Genomic DNA, 16,823 nt, shown 5'->3' on the forward strand with positions numbered 1-16,823 from the left:
GGAATTTCCCCTTGCGGGACTAATAAAGGAATATTAAACTGAATTGAATTGTATTGAATTGAATCGAATCATTGGAGATTTACTGAAGTGGCACTCCCTTTCCGTGGTTTAATTTCTCTTTATATTACTGACAAATAAGACTAAACACATTGGGACTTTTATAAAGAATATATGATTAAGTCATGAAGAGCAAACATGATGACAATACACAGGGGTATTAAGTAAAAGGCTTTTTTATTTAAATTAGCATAAAAAGCAAAAACAAACTAAGAACAATGTATAACAGGCTACAGTCAACTTCAAAAACATTGATAGAGCATGATGCATATATTTTGTGAAGTTGAAAACAAGCACTTTATAAAAAATAGATATCTACATTGTAACATGATGAACATACAAGTATGCATTTCCCAAAGTGGCTATGTGGTCTGTACATTTCCCACAGTGATATAAAAAAAAAAGATCTCCATCACTTGAAAGACTATGACAGCAGTACTCAACATGATCTACTTTCTATGGAAGATTATGTATGTGACAAGCTCTACGGCCTTCACTGAGTATATAACAGGTAATTAAGCAGAAAACAAAGCACAGTGGCTAAAATGTATCCACAAACTCTTGCTGTCCATCTTTGTCAAAAGCTCAGGTCTTTACGAACCGTTCAGTTTCACCACGCTGGACTTTGAAAACAGGAGTGTGATGGCTGCCACATCCAACTTCTGACCACCAGAAATGCTTTTCTTTACACTCTAATCTCTTTTTTTGGTGTCAAAAGTGTTGTGCAACATCTACAAACACAACATAGTTTACATAAAGTATGAAATGTAAGAAAAAATTCCACCATGAAATAAAAAGGACTGATAGGAGTGTTGATAACATTCAGGCTTGACACACAGAATTGGGAGCAGGGTGGCACGTAACAAGCCACACAGCTGGGGGGGGGTCTGGAGCTGGAGGAGGCGTAAAGAGAGAAGCCTGTTTGATTACACACACGACGGAGGGGATCGCTGGGGCAGCAGGTAGTAGAGGGAGGCTTACAGTCTTACAGTGTGAAATCTACTCCTGGGCCTCTTTTCCAGTCATCTTATAGATCTCAGAGGGGCCATCAACATGGGTGATGGTAGTAGTCAGCTGGATGTCCTCCCCACTGTTTCCACCAGCATCTCCTGCACACAAACGCATCATCATCACCACCAAAATGACCACTAATATAACGTGAATACAAAACGTTGAGAGCCTGCATCTCACTGTTCGAGTTCTCACTGTGCACATTCCTTTGCATTACAATGATCCACTGCGCATCCAATTGGTTTAGCTGAATTTCATTAACATGAGTACTTTCAGCTTGTTCGAAACAGAAGTGAAACTCTGATAAAGTAAATCAACACACAGACTGAAACTTGGAGAGGGGCGCCCCTCCCATGAGACCGGCTGACGCACTTCAGGGAAAGCTTCCAGAACTTCAAACCCTCTTTTTCTCTCTTGGTGTCACTGACGTCAGGAGATGGATGGATGGTTTTCATTACTTCCCCGCTCGCCGCCCCCTCCCCTCCCCCACCCTCTCTTCACTGTTCCTTTCCCTTCTGTCTGGAAGGAAGCCTGGTGTCCATTAGAATCAGTCTCAGGCCAAAGAGACACTTCTTTCCCCTGGGAATCTGGGTCCTTCTGAATCACCACCACCCCTTCCTCCAAAAACAAACTTTGCATGAATAGGCAGCTTTACAGCCACTTACTCTCTCATCAGAGTGAAGTGAGAGCAACTGAAATTTATCCAATAACTTTAACAGAAGGAGAACGTTTATTCATGCAACACTTAGAGGCAACTAATGCAAAAAAAAAAAAAAACTTTAATTATTATTAAATCATTACTATAATAAGAGCAATATTGAGCCTGCTGGATTTTTACATTCCCAGACATTAACAAGTAACAAACAGACCTATCTAACCAACTAATATATTAAGACATTAGGACAATTTCAAGCAGAAATAAAACCAAAACATATCTATTTTTATAATATCTTATATTCATTTCTGTGTCCAGCTTACATCAAAGACTTAACTGCTGCAGTGGCTGAGCTCTGAAGTTTCATCCTAACTCACTACAGACAGACAGAGAGCATTTCTAACAGACACTCCCAGCCATCGCATTTCTTTAGAAAGCTTAATAGAAATATGTAGTTACCGGTGATGCACTGGCCACTTGACTGCTCATCTCCATAGCGTTTGTGAGACGGCGCGTAGAGGAACATGATGGCGAAGACGTACAGGTTCCACATGCCGTAGATGCCGGTGAAGAAGGCGCTGTTCACCTGCACTGTGTGGTCTCCCCAGTGCCAGTGGCCCTCATTCACCTGGGCGCAGATGAAATACAAATGCTTTTATGTTTACTGTTAAAAAAAAATGTCGCCAATTATCCCCTTAATAGTCCTTCCTCTGGAGGACATAACGTCTGTTTTATGTCACTCACCTGACTGATGATGAAGAAGATGACGGTCATCGCAGCGCAGGTCAGAGTGACCAGCATGAGGAACTTGAACCTGAAAATCAGACCCTAAAGGGCAATAAAGGGGATGGGTTAGTAACAAAAACACATCCTTCTTGTAGCAGAGAAATCCTTCTTTACTGGGTTTCATTGGTAATAACGAGAAGAATTAGAAACACAAGGTTGGCAGATGAAAACACACCTCATAGTGCAGGCGTCTGGCCTTGGACATGGCAGGCAGGGACATCCTCTTACCACTGATGTTGCGGAAGACTTGAAACACCATGAAGCAGAGGAAGAGGAAGTAGAGACAGGCACAGATCCCTGCCACAATTATGAATGCCATCTGAGGCGACAACAGTCAAAGAAACAACCCAACAACACGCTCCTTAAAGAGTGTGCCTGCAGAGAGGTAGTGCACACTGTACAGAAAACGTGGAAGATGTAATAACTTCAATTGTAAGCCTGTGTGCCATTAATAAAACCTGAGCAGGCTTCACTGCAGCAGGAGGCACAGCAGAGACATGTCAGCAGTGGCCTTATAAACTTTTGATGACTCTGGTTGGAGACACTGTACCAAATGTCTTCATCAGACCGCCGAGCGTCAGGAACACGGAGCAGGCGTTTCCTTCTGATGGGACTCGGAAAAGGGAGCAAAGACTGTTTGGCAGTTGTTTCTGAAGAGGTGTGCTGATGAATCTTGCATTGCTGAGCTTGGCAAGCAAGGCAAACACACCGGTACACACACATAAACACATCATCCCGAGACCCTGGGCAATGCTTTCACATATGGCATTACTGAATTATTTCTCATCAGTTTCCAGTTCACGCTAAAGCCATCGAGAGGACTGCCTCATACATGCACTGCGAGAACCAGAAACATGGCATTCAGTCATTATAACCTGAGCGAGAAGATGAAACCAAAAACAGGAACAAAACAGGGATATTATTAACATCCTGTCAGGACAAGCTGTTCGCTCTGTTTCTGATTCTGTTGTGAAAAATGGTTTAAAAAAAGGATACAGCAAGCTCAGTTCCTACATCAGATGCCCAGATGCTATAGAATGGGTTTGTCAGCTGGACTCCTCTGGTGAAAACAGGAACAACACATCTGTACGTTTCCTCGTCTGAGTGTGACACATTTCATGACTAAAAGCAGATGGTACACACAGCATACAGACAGAAGTGTGGTCTCACCTCTCACACATGTCAAAGATAAAGAGGCAGAAGGAGCCGAACACGATGGGTCCAACCTGCTTCCAGTAGACTGAGAAACGGTTCCTCTCTGTCTGGTCCTGAGAGAAGAGGACAAAACAGACTTTAAGATACTGTATCGCATTTCATAGATCACAGATGGTACAAGTCCACTATCACCAAAATCCTTCTTGGCGCAGATGCATCCATTAAAACCGCACAGGGTATCAAAGTACGGATTAGAAATGTAGTGCGGTTAAGATCCGATAACACACCTGCAAACTGGTGTGACCGGAGGAGACACAAAAATTGGTAGAAATATGATAGAAAAAGCCATAAATTGTGGGTCGACTTCTAAACATCATTGTTCAGTGATACTGATGACAGCATCAAAATATACAGTGGCTTTGAAAGCATTCAGCCCCTTGGACGATCTTTATGTTTAAGCAGGCGTAGAGCATACATACATTGGATTTTTCAGACAATTCTTGTATAATAGACATTTCAACACACAGCAAGACAAAAAGAAAAACTGAAATGAAAAATACAAATATGAGTCAGTGCAAGGGCTCGAGTGAGGGAGGCCACAGTGGCCACTCTGAAAGCTGAGATGGGAAGGACAGCAGATAGCAATGGCTGACTTGGTGCTTCACCTGCCTCTGACCCCAATCCCTCTTTTCAACAGCCAGTGTTGGGAAACAACACTGAAACAATGCAGACGATGGGTTTATGGTCAGATGAGGTCATAACAGAGACGCTCTCTGGTTTAGGCCCTGGATTTCTTGTGGAGGTGGACAAAAATGAGTGCCTCATGAGAATGTGTGGCAGGACTTCAGTTTGTTCGCTCCATGCAACACAGCAAAGCTTAGCAGTGAAGCAAAGAAGCATGGAGGAACGTTGTAGAGCCCAGATATGCAAAGAGATAAGTGACAGAGGCTACAAAAGGTCTATTAAATGTTGACTTATCCCACACGACACAGGCCAATTAATGAAATCCTACTTGTACTGAATGTAAAGGATTTGTGACTACACCTACTATAGTGCAGCTGAGACTAAGAGTGAGGCACTGATGAACGGATGTCACGCACAACTGACTGGAACATTACACCACCAGCACTACATATCCAGAGACAGGGTGACTAAAAAGCAGGTGCCACAAACAAGAGTGCACAATGAGACAAACACAAGATTTTATCTAGTTTGAGTGAGCCGGGGTTGGACCTTGAGACCAAAACACAGAGGTTTAGGAAGCGATAAAGCAAAGAGCATTACTAGTCAAGCCATCAATCAACAACGAGAAACAAATGAAATCATTTTTGCATAAGCAAGCGGGTTTCAGCTTGCAGCCCACAAGAGAGAAACAGGCTTCTGTGCAGAGCGCGCCGCCGTCCAGAGGAGCAGCAAAGAGACCGCCATCCTGTCTGAGGCAGACATGGAGCTCATCAAAGAGGTCGTCAAATTAACGGTCCCTCCGTTCAGTGAGAAAAATGTCTGACCATCTCCATGATTGCCCCAATCCAGGCTGAATAACAGACGTCACATGAGGATGACCTGCGAGTTTTTTGCGGGATGAAGTTCAGGGTCAGGGAAGATTTTGATGGCTGATACACAACTCTCACACATCTTCACGTGTCCTCTGTCCAGAGCCAATCCTGCAAAGAACAGTGTTTCCTGGACACAAATGACAGTGAGATGACATGTGCAAAAACCTTTTTCCAGAAAACATCTTTTTTTCCTATTTATAGGTTTTAACATGGAACTCATACTGGTAATGTTTAGTTTGTATTCTTATTTAAATGACGCATATACAGACACATGATCTCAAGTTTTCTGTTTGAGAGTCACATTTTACATCCACTCACTCAAAATGAAAGAACAGAACATTAAAAAGTCCAAGGAGGGTTAAATACTTTTAAAGGCACTGGATATTTGGCTCGCAGATTGATGAGCATCGAGATGCAAAGTGTATCTGCACATATATACACCATTATCCTCTCAAATGATGTAAAAGGCTTTGTGTTTTATATCAACATGGAGTGAGGAAGAGGAAGAGGTGCATGTTCACTGCACTACGTGGCTGTGAGATGGCAGTTGGTAGGCAAGCCTGCAGTTCAGTGAGCAAAACGTCAAGCATTAAGTTACAAGGTGCCGTGTACAGTACCATGAGGTGCTCCCCGCAGAAGATAATCCAGAAGGAGAGCAACATGGAGTAGAAGATGCCCTGCCTGATGTCTCCAAAAAGCAGCATCCAGGTCCAGTCGAAGCCAATGGAGAACCACTCCACTGGGATGTTAATGAACGTCATGGAGATGCCCAGAGCCAGGATTACCCTGAGGGGGCAAATACAGTCTTAAAACTACAGTATGACCAACATTCATGTCATCATGAATGCCAACCTCACGTGTTTAAATACACAATAATAATAATGCATGCTGATGATGAATTTGTTCTATTTTAAGAGGAATAACTACAGCAGTAGAACCCCTGCAGCATTAGCAGCCATGTTGATATGTCCAATAAAGAAAAGGACGAGACTAAACAAGCTTTTTAGCATATCAGAAAATGCAATGTTGAACATTGTTGGCAGATGAAAACATAGGGTCACTTCAATTGGCAGGCTTTCCACTTGAATCTTTACACAGACACAATGTGTGTCTTAGAGCAAAGCTACATCTGTGTGTGCTGAAGCAGGCTCATTAGATCTTGGGACATTATTGATTAGATTATCCGTTCAGCTACAAGCACAGCGTGTCCCCGCTGACCTATCCAACTCTACATAATTCACTGCCTTTCCAAACAAGTCTCATCATTGCAGCCTCCCCTCCCTCGACCCAAGAGGTGAATGAGTAAAGAACAATCAGCCTACAGAAAGCAGGAACAGAGCTCGTCTTCCAAGAGTGTGCAGCAGGTCCCTGCATGCCGCCCGGAGATGAAAGGAGGATCGTAAATAGACAGCGACGAGGGCAAAACAGAGCTACAGAGCATGTGTGTGTGTGTGTGTGTGCCCGTGTTTTCCTCACATTGTGGGGATAAAATACAGGTCCCCATAATGTAAATCATTAAATTATTTAAGGATGAAGACTGGGGTTAAGATTAGGGTTAGGGAAGTAGTGCTTATGGCTATGGTTAGGCTAAGTCTCCAGGAAATGAAAGTAAGTCTACGTAATGTCCCTAAAGGTTATGTGTGTGTGAGAGAGACAGAGGGAAAGAAAAGCAGAAAATAAAGGTGGCCTGAAAACACTGGGGACAATCATTCTTTGCAAACGCTGTAACAGAAGTAATGTAACACAGCTTCTGAGCCGCTCCGCTGCAGACAGCTCGTCAGCGAACAGACTGAAACCACGTTGACTGGTATGCAGGGAATGCGTCCTGAGCACCACCAGCACAGACAGGAGAGCTGAGGCCCGTATCTTCATGTATATGTGTGTGTGTGTGTGTGTGTGTGTGTGTGTGGAAAAAGGGCTTGGTTTGAACGTCTGAAGTTAATGCAGATGCTGCGTGCATGCGACCTTTTGACATGTGATGGCAGGAAAAGCAAAGGTGTAACTAATAACATTAATCATGTCTGTGTCCTGTTTGGGTGAGCCAGTTCCTGGGTCCTGTTACTGTGCACGCTAACTCACCGACACGTTTCACTGAACAGAGCCATCGCAAAGGTTATTAATGCCACATGTGCTTTCCCTGCTGTGAAGTCAATGTGTGCTGCAAAGCTGCTTTTGCGGAGCGCAGAACATTTCTCATTTTGCAGTTTTAACAGAAGTTTCAGGTGTCACGAAGCGAAGATGATGGATGTGTACGTGGAATATCTCAGGGTTTCCCCATTTTAGGAATGATATAATCTGAGGCCATTTTCCACACAGAGAGTTCCCACTCACATCTGTCCTCTATGTTTAGAGGAAGTCTGAGGTTTTCCTTTCTGACACCTCTGTAGACGAGCATGACAGGAGAGTCTGGTGAAGCTTTTACAGCATGAAAAAATCATCCGCTGTCCACAAATAGGGTACGAGTCGCACTTCCTCAGATCCTGCTGGTCGTTTGGGAATAAGAGCTGTGAGCCGGAAGATACAGAGGCAAGGAGAGAGACATCGACTGTGTGTCTGGTGTGTGTGCATGCACGCACGCACATGTGGGTGAGCTGTCCTGAATGTATGTGTGTGTGTGTGTGTGTGTGTGTGTGTGTGTGTGTGTGTGTGTGTGTGTGTGTGTGTGTGTGTGTGTGTGTGTGTGTGTGTGTCGGCTGAGTGCTAGCTTGCAGATTTTGTAACGCGTTTCACGCTTCGCCAGGCGCTTCCTGTGGCACAGAACGCCGCCTCTTACTGATCTGTCTTCCCAGCACGGCGGGGGGTTAGACAAACACTGAGCTCTGAGCACAGCTTTAGCTTTCCACAGCACGACGTTCACACGATCTGCTGCAGGCGAACTACCTGCATTTGCTGCTCTAACCTTCATGGAGTTTGGTTATGGAATGAACACAAATATCTCAGGTTTTGAACCCCCCTCCCCCCACCCTGATATATTCATACATTTCAGAGGAAATCTGTTTTGAAATCAGAAACTATGTGGCCCATTTTCACAGATTTGTTTGATTACGCCACTTACTGACAGTTTAACATGCATTTACAACCTGCTGATGGTCCTAGATAACATTCCTCCTCAGATGCTTGATAAACACCTTCAGAGGCCTTTGACCTTCGCCGCACTGAGTTAGCATGCCCTACTTGCACATTTCATCCATAGTTAATATGTGCCTTCACCCAGTAGAAACACTGATGCAGAGCCTTTAATGAAACCATTACTGCCGTTCCTGGATGTGTCTTCAAACGAGCAGCATTCATATAAATGTAAATCTTTAGTTCTTAGTTATAGGCGTTACTCACGGCAAAAGGTATAATTTTCTAAAAATAATGTGGTGAACACAAGACACCACACCAGATGAATCCTTACTTCTCCAGCAGCACAGGCGGTCGGCTCATGAGGGTGATTCGTCTCCAGTACCAGATCATTATGATGAGGATGCTGGGTGTGAGGAATGTCTTCATGGCAAACCACACCTGGGTGAAGCCTCCGTTCTGATGGATGCCCTATGAGGAGAATGAAACATCATCAGTCAACTATTTGCGTTGGTGTATCTTCTTATTGGCAAACAAGGGCTGAAGCCATCACCATATCACTCAGTGGCCCAACGTGTCTCTGTCATAGTTGAAATAGGACCTCCAAAATACTTGAAATACAGAGGTCCCAATCTGAAGCCAACTTACAACGAGACGAATGTCTTTGATTTCTCCAATCCCCACATTGATCTTCTTACGCTCGTTGACAGGCAGGCGGATGTTGAGAAGATAGTACTTATGGGCCACGCTGCCGACCTCCATAAAGGGCAGCAGGTCACACTCGTAGTAACGTCCCTCGTTTTCAAAGGTCTGGAAACACCCAGAAACACAGAATATCTGGTTTAAAACGCATTCAACTTTAAATGCCTGTAATAATACTGAAGATGCATGAAAAATGCGTGATGGTGAGTGTCATTTCCATACCTTGGTAGTTGTGAAGTTGCAGGCGAGCTTCCTCTGTTCAAACGAGTGAGCCATCTCTGTCCATTCGCTGACTGTGTCATCTCTGTAGGCCAGGCCCACATCGATGGTGACCATCGCTCCATCCGCTGCAAAGAATGACCAAAGCAGTAATTCACTTTCACGTGAGTGCAAACACTTACTAGACACTGTTAAAGACTTTGAGTATGCACATATGTCAATAAACATCCCAGAATCAAAGCAGTGTTATGATTTAGTCTTGAGCTGGGACCAGAAATCATGACATCTTTAAGAATTACACAGTGCTCACAGAACAGAGAAGTTATGTTAAAATGGGGAAAAGCACTGAAGAAGACATTCATGTTCATTTCTACGCCCGTTATACGTCCTCACTTCACAACTCTGCTGGCTGCTATTATCCCAGTGACGAGATGAAATTAAGTCTTGATGACAGACAGCCGTGGCCTTTTAACTAGAAGACCGGCAAAGTGACAACACCACCAGCAGTGACATGCTGACACTCCCCACTACAATCCGAAAGGCTCATCGTCAGGTAACATGCTAGTGTTTCACATGCTAATGTACTCTAGAGTGGTGCAATGTCAGGAAAATGAGGATGGAGGAGCTTCACTTCTCACTGATGTCCATCAAAGGGATCATCCTGTTCATTCAAGATGGCTCTATTTCCTAAAACAAAACATGTTTATAAAGGCTAAGTTATCTGAGCGTTATTATGAGGTCTTGCCACCTTGAATGAGTCTGAAACAGTGATTAACAGCATCATTTCTCAGCATGTAAACATATTCAGCGGCTCAGTCTGCTTTCCACAGAGAGCCAAATCTAGGTTACTTCCTACTTGACAAACTCCAACAAGACCTTGAGCTGGCCTCCAACAGCCCAGCCCAGAGAATCCAACAAAAACATCCAAAGCCAAGCTATTAAAACTGCATCTTTAGATCACATTACAAAGCCAAGTGTTCTCTCCTCCAGCCCTCCAAAGTGCCTCTTGTACCGTTATGAAACCAGCTGGAATGAAGAGAAAGAAACCCAGTGGCCTGTGCTGTGAGAAAGAAAAAAAAAAAAAGTAGTCAAGGAGGGGGAGAGGGAACCAGATGAGAACTGGCAGCAGACTGTCTCTGTAATGCCCTCCGCTCTGCCATTGGTCAAGCCTGACGCCCTCGAATGTCTGATCACTTCGTGCAAACATTCCACTCCAGTCCAGCGGCCATCGCCACGGAAACTAAGCCTCCTCAACAGCTGTGTTATTGCTGGACGCAGGCCAAGAGGTGCCTGGTGCCGGGGTGGAGTGGGGCAGGTGGGTGGAGTGGTTAATAAGGGCGAAGCTCTTCCCTGCGACGTACATTGTTACACAGATAAGGTAGTCAAGGAAGAGACGGCCTTGTGTTCATGTGTCACACGGCTGCAGAACAGCCTGTCTTTTCAAAGAGCACTGTGGTCAGGATTTAGACACAGAAGAGGACGCCATTTTGGTCATTATGGAAGATCTGACTTCATCGTGTTTGAGGCCGGAGTTCAGTAGAGATTTATCATTTCTGAAACCGGTATTAACTCAGTTCAAGGCATGTGAATCCTATCCAATCTGTTCAGGTTTGGCTATTCACAGATGGAGTGAATAGAAGTTATATATAGCAAAGACAACCGGTTTTTCTTTGAGGTCCTTCGATATACTGCTGGATGTCATTTTGCATCAAATCAGCAAGAAGAGTCATATTTAAGAATTAAATCTGAGAAGATATCCTGCTCACTTTTGGAGGGCAAGACACGTGAAATTAGAAAGCATGCAGTGAGACTGTTGCCTCTATTCTTACTATCCAACAACCTGAAGTTTGTAGATTTTGGCATGTTTTAGTAGCACACCTTGTCTCAGGATAATACAGAAAAATCAAAGATGAACAGATCCCAAATAGCCCGTTTCAAGCAGGAATCCCTCTCCTGTAGCACTGGCTGGTTTCTGCTGCACGCAGCATCGACAGCACTCCGCTCCCTCGACATCCACTTGTTCTCACAGCACCTCATGTAGCTCAGAAAGATCAAAATGAGTCTGTGGCATCTGGCAGAAAGACATGTCTGTGGTCCAGGCTGACTCACCGACTCGTCTCTCTGGCAGCCAGGCAGTAACAGCTCACAGCCCCCCAACACATTTCTGCTCAGGCCAAGAATGTGAGCAAGCAAATGATGCTGATCAACAGACCACCACTGTCACACGGCTGTTTAGACAGGCCTTTACAGAAAGGCTGGGTCATACAACATTACACCACAAACTTTCAAACTTTTTGTTCTCCACATTATTATAACCCCAACTCCAAAACATTTGGGCCACTGCGTGAAACAGAAATAAAACAATGTGATAAGTCGCTCATTCTTTCTGACATATGCTTCATTGAAAACAGCACAAACACAACACACATGTTAACGTTTGACCTCGCCAGCTTCGTTCATTTCTGCAAAGATAGGCTTATTCTGAGTTTGATGCCATTTCATGAGTGACACAATTACACCCATTACTGTTCTGTTGATTACAAACTGCCCTCAGGTGGATGTGTATCAAGGTTTACTGGCATTTGCCAGTTTAGACATGACTTAATATCACAGCTGCACATTCTGAGGCATGAAGCAAAAGATGTCAGTGAGAGTCAAAACTGCTTTCCCAGGCCTTCCTGGTAAGGCAGTCACTTATTAGACGTTCACATCATCAGCTCTAATCCCTTCTTTCAGGATCCAAAGCCCCCTACCAGGATACCAAACCCTGTCTCCTCCTAGATGCCAGTTGTCTCCCTCCCCCTCCCCCTCTCATTTGAGCACTGCGATGCTGAGGGTCTGTCCATCCAGCGATACATTTCACAACAGTGTCGTTTGACAGTTGTTGAAAACGGGTGAAGTCCACTAAACTGGGATATGGCTGTAGGTCTCAGGATTGGATAATATGACATCTCATTGCTCAGAGGCAAACAACAAGAAACAGGTCCAGATTACCCCCATCTCTCTTTATACCTGTCTCACAAGCCCAAACCCCCAAGGGGGTGTCTATAGAGACCAACCAGCAGGACATCTATCATTGTTTGCTGCCTTTCAGCGTAACAGAAATCCAATCTACTAAAAAAAAAAAGAAAAAAAAGAAAAAAAAAAGGCATTTCCGTTGTTTCCTCAAGCGTTCGCCATAATAGACTGAAATAAGAACTCAAGACAACATCCAAGCACCACATCTCACAGGAATAAGAAAGAACAAGCACCACTGGTAAGATGGAGCGACTGCCCTTGGATTTGTGACTGATTGGAAGTGACAATGGTGAATATTTCAGAGGTTTGATCACATTGCGCCTGTGCGAATATTTGCCTTCAGATTGCATGGAAATAAGACATGCTGACTGAACTCGGGAAAAAAAAAAAAAACACACACACACACACACACACTGAAACACAATTAAGCAATGGTTACTTTGTTCGTTATCACCTAAATGGCTTTCAGTTCTCCTAAGAATCTTTTAACACCCAGCATGTGCACATTATGTTAGACTTTCTTCCTCGGCTTCATCTTGAAAGCCGTGTCCTGGAGGAGAGACAAATAAAACAAAGTCATGGTTCTCACCTATCTGGTTGTACATCTTAAATGCGATGTCAAACTGCAGGATGACCAGCATGAACTGGAACCAGGGGCTCATCTCTTTGTTAGGCAGAGGAATGTGGACGGCAAAAACTATGTTGTTGGCCTCAATCTTCTTGGCCATGGCCTCGTCGAAGGTCCGGATCTTGTCACATTGGTTCGGACCCCAGGGCATGAACCATTTTGTCTCCTGCCGGTGCTTGACCGTGTCCACACACTTGGTGGCCAAATAGTGGATGGCTGAGGTGGGGCTGGGAGCTGGTGAGACAAATGCAATGTGGGAGAGATGTTAGGCTGGGTGTCATATTGAAATACAGCAGCAAAGTGTTTCAAGGTCCTGCCAAGGCAATTTCCCCCCAAACTAATAAATCACACAAAAAGTTTGAGTAGAAATCAATAAATAAAACTTGAGCCCTCTGGATTAAACTGTGCATGGACGATATTAATATCTTAGCGACCATTATGAAGAATCAACAGGTTGGACTGGAGCCAAATCCAGTCCAAACACTTTGGCAATTACTTTGAACACTGTTTAGAAAATGCCTGATAGCAAGGCTCCCTCCCTCTGAAGTGATTGGGAGGGAAAATTCCCGAAAGCTCTCAGGCACCAATTACACTGTTTACGCATTGAGATTCATGAGCTCGACAAGACTGGTGTTTGTAGTCTCTACTCGCGGGATTTTAGTGGCGCTTGGGAAAAAATGTGTCATTATCATGCAGCCACAAAAACTCGAGTCTCCTGTTGTAAAAACTGGAGGTCTGAAGTGAACGACATCGGAGAGGTTTGAGAGTGGAGGTGTAGCCTGGAGGTTTTTTGTATGATCATGACGGACATTTTGACGAGAGGCTGTTTGACTGGATTTCCACCTCACTTTCTATCATCGGGTAAAACAAACAACATGGGGACAAGTCTTGTTCCAAGGAAAACCATCCATAAGTTAAACAATATACACTTCCTCCAAAGAGTCTGCAACTACTTCACTTTATCATGTGCGACGTCCCTCAAACTTCATTAATCTGAGCAGAAACACCACCATGAACACAATAACCTCTAGTCTGACGGATAGTGAAAATAATGGTATTGGTAATTGTGGCACTAAAGCAAAGCTATTGGTATTGATCATGTGAAAAGGGCTGCAAGTTCATAAGAGCAGGTTAGGTTTCATAATTAGAAAAGCATGGAACTACCCAGAGTCAGCTCAGCACACCGAGCGAGCAGGCACAACACACCTCTGAGAGCACAGACAACAATGTGACTGGTCTCAAAGCAGGGTGGGACATCTCACTGCAGAGGTTTGAAGTCTGAACAGGACACCAACACAAACCTTGGAGTTATGCAAGACCCAGAGAACCAGGCCAAAAGATTATTTGGTCTGAGGAACTGAGGTCTCACAGCTCACCTCCATCATACCACATTCCCACTGCACCAGACTGAACATCTGCTGGGACATGTAGTCAATTTGTCCTGCAAAATACCATGATTTGAATGATGGGCAGTGATCCTAATCACACAGGCAAAACAACAACATGAACGTCCTAGTGTCATCCATCCAGCCTTGAAACCACCTAAGTCTAAAGACATAGATGCATCCAATTTGTTTGAGCAAACCTCCAACAAAGACCCAGAGACAGACTGCAGTCCTGAATGTGCCAAGCCATTTGTGACGAATCTAGGAAGCCCCCGTAAGCTGTAATTACTGCCGAGGGTGCTTGTGGGAAGTACTGACTCAGAGGGGTGAACATGAAAGCCCAGATTTTCCAGACTCTGCTCATGAAAAAGATTAGCGACATATCTAAGAAGATTCAAAGCTGCTATCACCGTGAAAAGGTCACCAACTCGTGAGGAGTAATACTTTCAGACTGGATATTTCTGTTGTTTGTACCCTGTTACGTATCTGAACATCTCATCGTATCTGTTCACCTGGTGGACAACACACACAACCTTTGGATGACAAACACTCATAAAACTCAAGGCCATCTTCGAGGATCTTTGCCTGTGTGAGCGTGTTAACACTTGTGGAAAAACAAAGTAAAAAGCACTCACACACACACAAAGAAGACACACCAAACTGAATTAAATCCAGTTCTATCTGGAACCCCTTGGCGTTCAATTATCTGGTGACCCTGTGAGTCCAGAAGGACACCGGCTCCTCCAGTCTCCACCGCAGTGTGTCCGGAATAATGGCCGTCCCCTCAGCCGGCTGACCCCATGTCGTGTTCCCGGGTTTGTCAGGAAACAAGGGGAGAAAAACCCCTTTCTACTCAATTACCCCTGCCGCCCCGGCCACCGAGCAAACACAAAGGAATCTGGCTTCATTAAAACCATCTCAGCCAGAAACGAACCACACAAGCTAATTTATCGCCAGCCGTGTAGTGAGTGAGACAGTGCAGGGACACTGAGACAGACTGGGGTTTACGGGGCTGAGGATGGTTTTCAGGTTCAGCCCGAGAGAAAGACAGACGTCTTTCACGTGTGTGTGTGCGTGTGTGTGCGTGTGTGTGTGAGATGCTGCTGTGCATGTGAGTGAGTGGGTGGAAGGATTTGAAGAAACTTGACAGCAACTCTGATACAGTCTCCAAGGCAAAAATGCAACTTTGACAGCCGTGTGCGTGTGTGCGTGTGTGTGTGTGTGTGTGTGTGTGTGTGTGTGTGTGTGTGTGTATACCACTGTCTGTCTCAATGCAAATGAAACTGGGGGAAGTGAGAGGAGGAAACATGAATGCTCTGCCTGCCAGGCGAGAGGGATTTGGGGAGTAGGAGAGGCTTCACACAGAGGGAGAAGAAGGAGTAAGAGGAAGGTAGATGGTGCCTGGGGCCCCAAACAGCAGACAGACATTATATATGAGAGGTGGGGGTGAGGAGGAGAAGGAAGAGGGGGAGGAGGGGAGGTATGAGGATCAAAGAAGTGAAAAAACACAAAAGCTTGGGATGTATTTCTGCGCATTCCTCGTGTTGAAAAGCAGAAATTAAGCCACTAAAGATGGTGTCCTGTGTTATTTTTAGCTGAAGACATGAAGCCAGTGTTTGTGGCGCGCAGGCAGCAAACACCTTGACACAAAGCAGTGATTTATCTGGAGGAGCACTTCGCAGCTTTGGTGTCAAAGCGCCGCATTGTTTGAGCACGACTCGGTCAAAACGGCTGAAATACAGCTCCAAGTTAGCACCGGACGTTTTTTTCTCTGTGCTGTTAAATCAGTGACCGAGGCTGCTGCGGAGGCATGAAACGACCAGTCCAACTTTAAACTTTAACCGTCCACACGGTAACGTTTGCATTTCAACAGGCTCGCGCGCACGGAGGCGAATGTTTTCTAAGCACGTGAAGAAAAGTGAAGGAGAAAATGAGCAGAAACTTACCAATTAAACCGCCGACCATGAAGGCAAACGCCTGGAACAAAAGCAGAGTAACTCCCACTATCACCAACTTTTTGGTGCTCATGTTCTCAATAATAGCCCCCGCCATTGCGCAGGAAAGCTTGGAGTGAAAATATCACACCGAGCGAGAAACAAACAATAATGTGGCTGAAAAGGGGACGAAAGCGTTGCATCCACGGCCAGTAGGAAGGCGAGCTGGGCCCCCTCCACCGCTCTGCTCCTGCCTTTCAACTTCGAAGGAGGAAAGAAAAAAAAAAAAAGAGGAATCACATGACCGAACGACACTCCGCTTTATCCCAGAGCAGCCAACACCAGACCGGGAGGATCTGTGGAGCGCCACCGCATTGCAATACAGGCTGCTAATGCAGGTTACCGTGTCATTGGATGCCTGTCATAGCGCCCCTGTTGTGCGGGCTATTTAAAGACAGATCAGAGGGTGTCCTTCACAGTCTATTCTTCAGGCACATCGAGAATAGATGCGCATGGGACGATTTTTAGCCTTAGAGTTTGGTGAGTTTGGTGCAGTTGTTTTAAAAATGGACCTACAGTCCTCACTGTAGACAGCACACCTGTCCTGTGAGCTGGGTTTGAGGCTTGAGTCTTACTTTTCTTTGTGCATGT

At 44.8% G+C, this 16,823-nt stretch overlaps 1 protein-coding gene across 1 annotated transcript; it reads right to left on the reverse strand.

Annotated features, from left to right (window-relative positions):
- Positions 1–216: 216 nt before the first annotated feature.
- wls (Wnt ligand secretion mediator) lies at positions 217–16,592 on the reverse strand. The gene is made up of 12 exons (XM_070974804.1): positions 16,185–16,592; positions 12,815–13,087; positions 9,211–9,335; positions 8,935–9,096; positions 8,621–8,757; positions 5,838–6,006; positions 3,680–3,777; positions 3,506–3,569; positions 2,685–2,828; positions 2,468–2,551; positions 2,183–2,351; positions 217–1,166 (listed from the first exon to the last, which is right to left on the reverse strand). Exons 1-12 carry the CDS (start codon positions 16,288–16,290, stop codon positions 1,057–1,059), a joined length of 1,641 nt encoding a protein of 546 aa, XP_070830905.1. The 5' UTR covers positions 16,291–16,592; the 3' UTR covers positions 217–1,056.
- Positions 16,593–16,823: the final 231 nt, after the last annotated feature.

The sequence above is a fragment of the Chaetodon trifascialis genome, chromosome 11, assembly GCF_039877785.1.
Source record: "Chaetodon trifascialis isolate fChaTrf1 chromosome 11, fChaTrf1.hap1, whole genome shotgun sequence".
NCBI classification, from domain to species: Eukaryota; Metazoa; Chordata; class Actinopteri; order Chaetodontiformes; family Chaetodontidae; genus Chaetodon; species Chaetodon trifascialis.

What these genes read in the sequence shown, in the direction of transcription:
- wls (XM_070974804.1), bottom strand. Translation starts at nt 16,290, where the DNA reads ATGGCGGGGGCTATTATTGAGAACATGAGCACCAAAAAGTTGGTGATA. An exon ending in TCTGCGGGGAGCACCTCATG is followed by an intron (nt 3,778 to 5,837) that starts GTACTGTACACG and finishes CTCTTCTCTCAG; the next exon opens with GACCAGACAGAGAGGAACCG. An exon ending in AAGTGGCCAGTGCATCACCG is followed by an intron (nt 1,167 to 2,182) that starts GTAACTACATAT and finishes GTTTGTGTGCAG; the next exon opens with GAGATGCTGGTGGAAACAGT.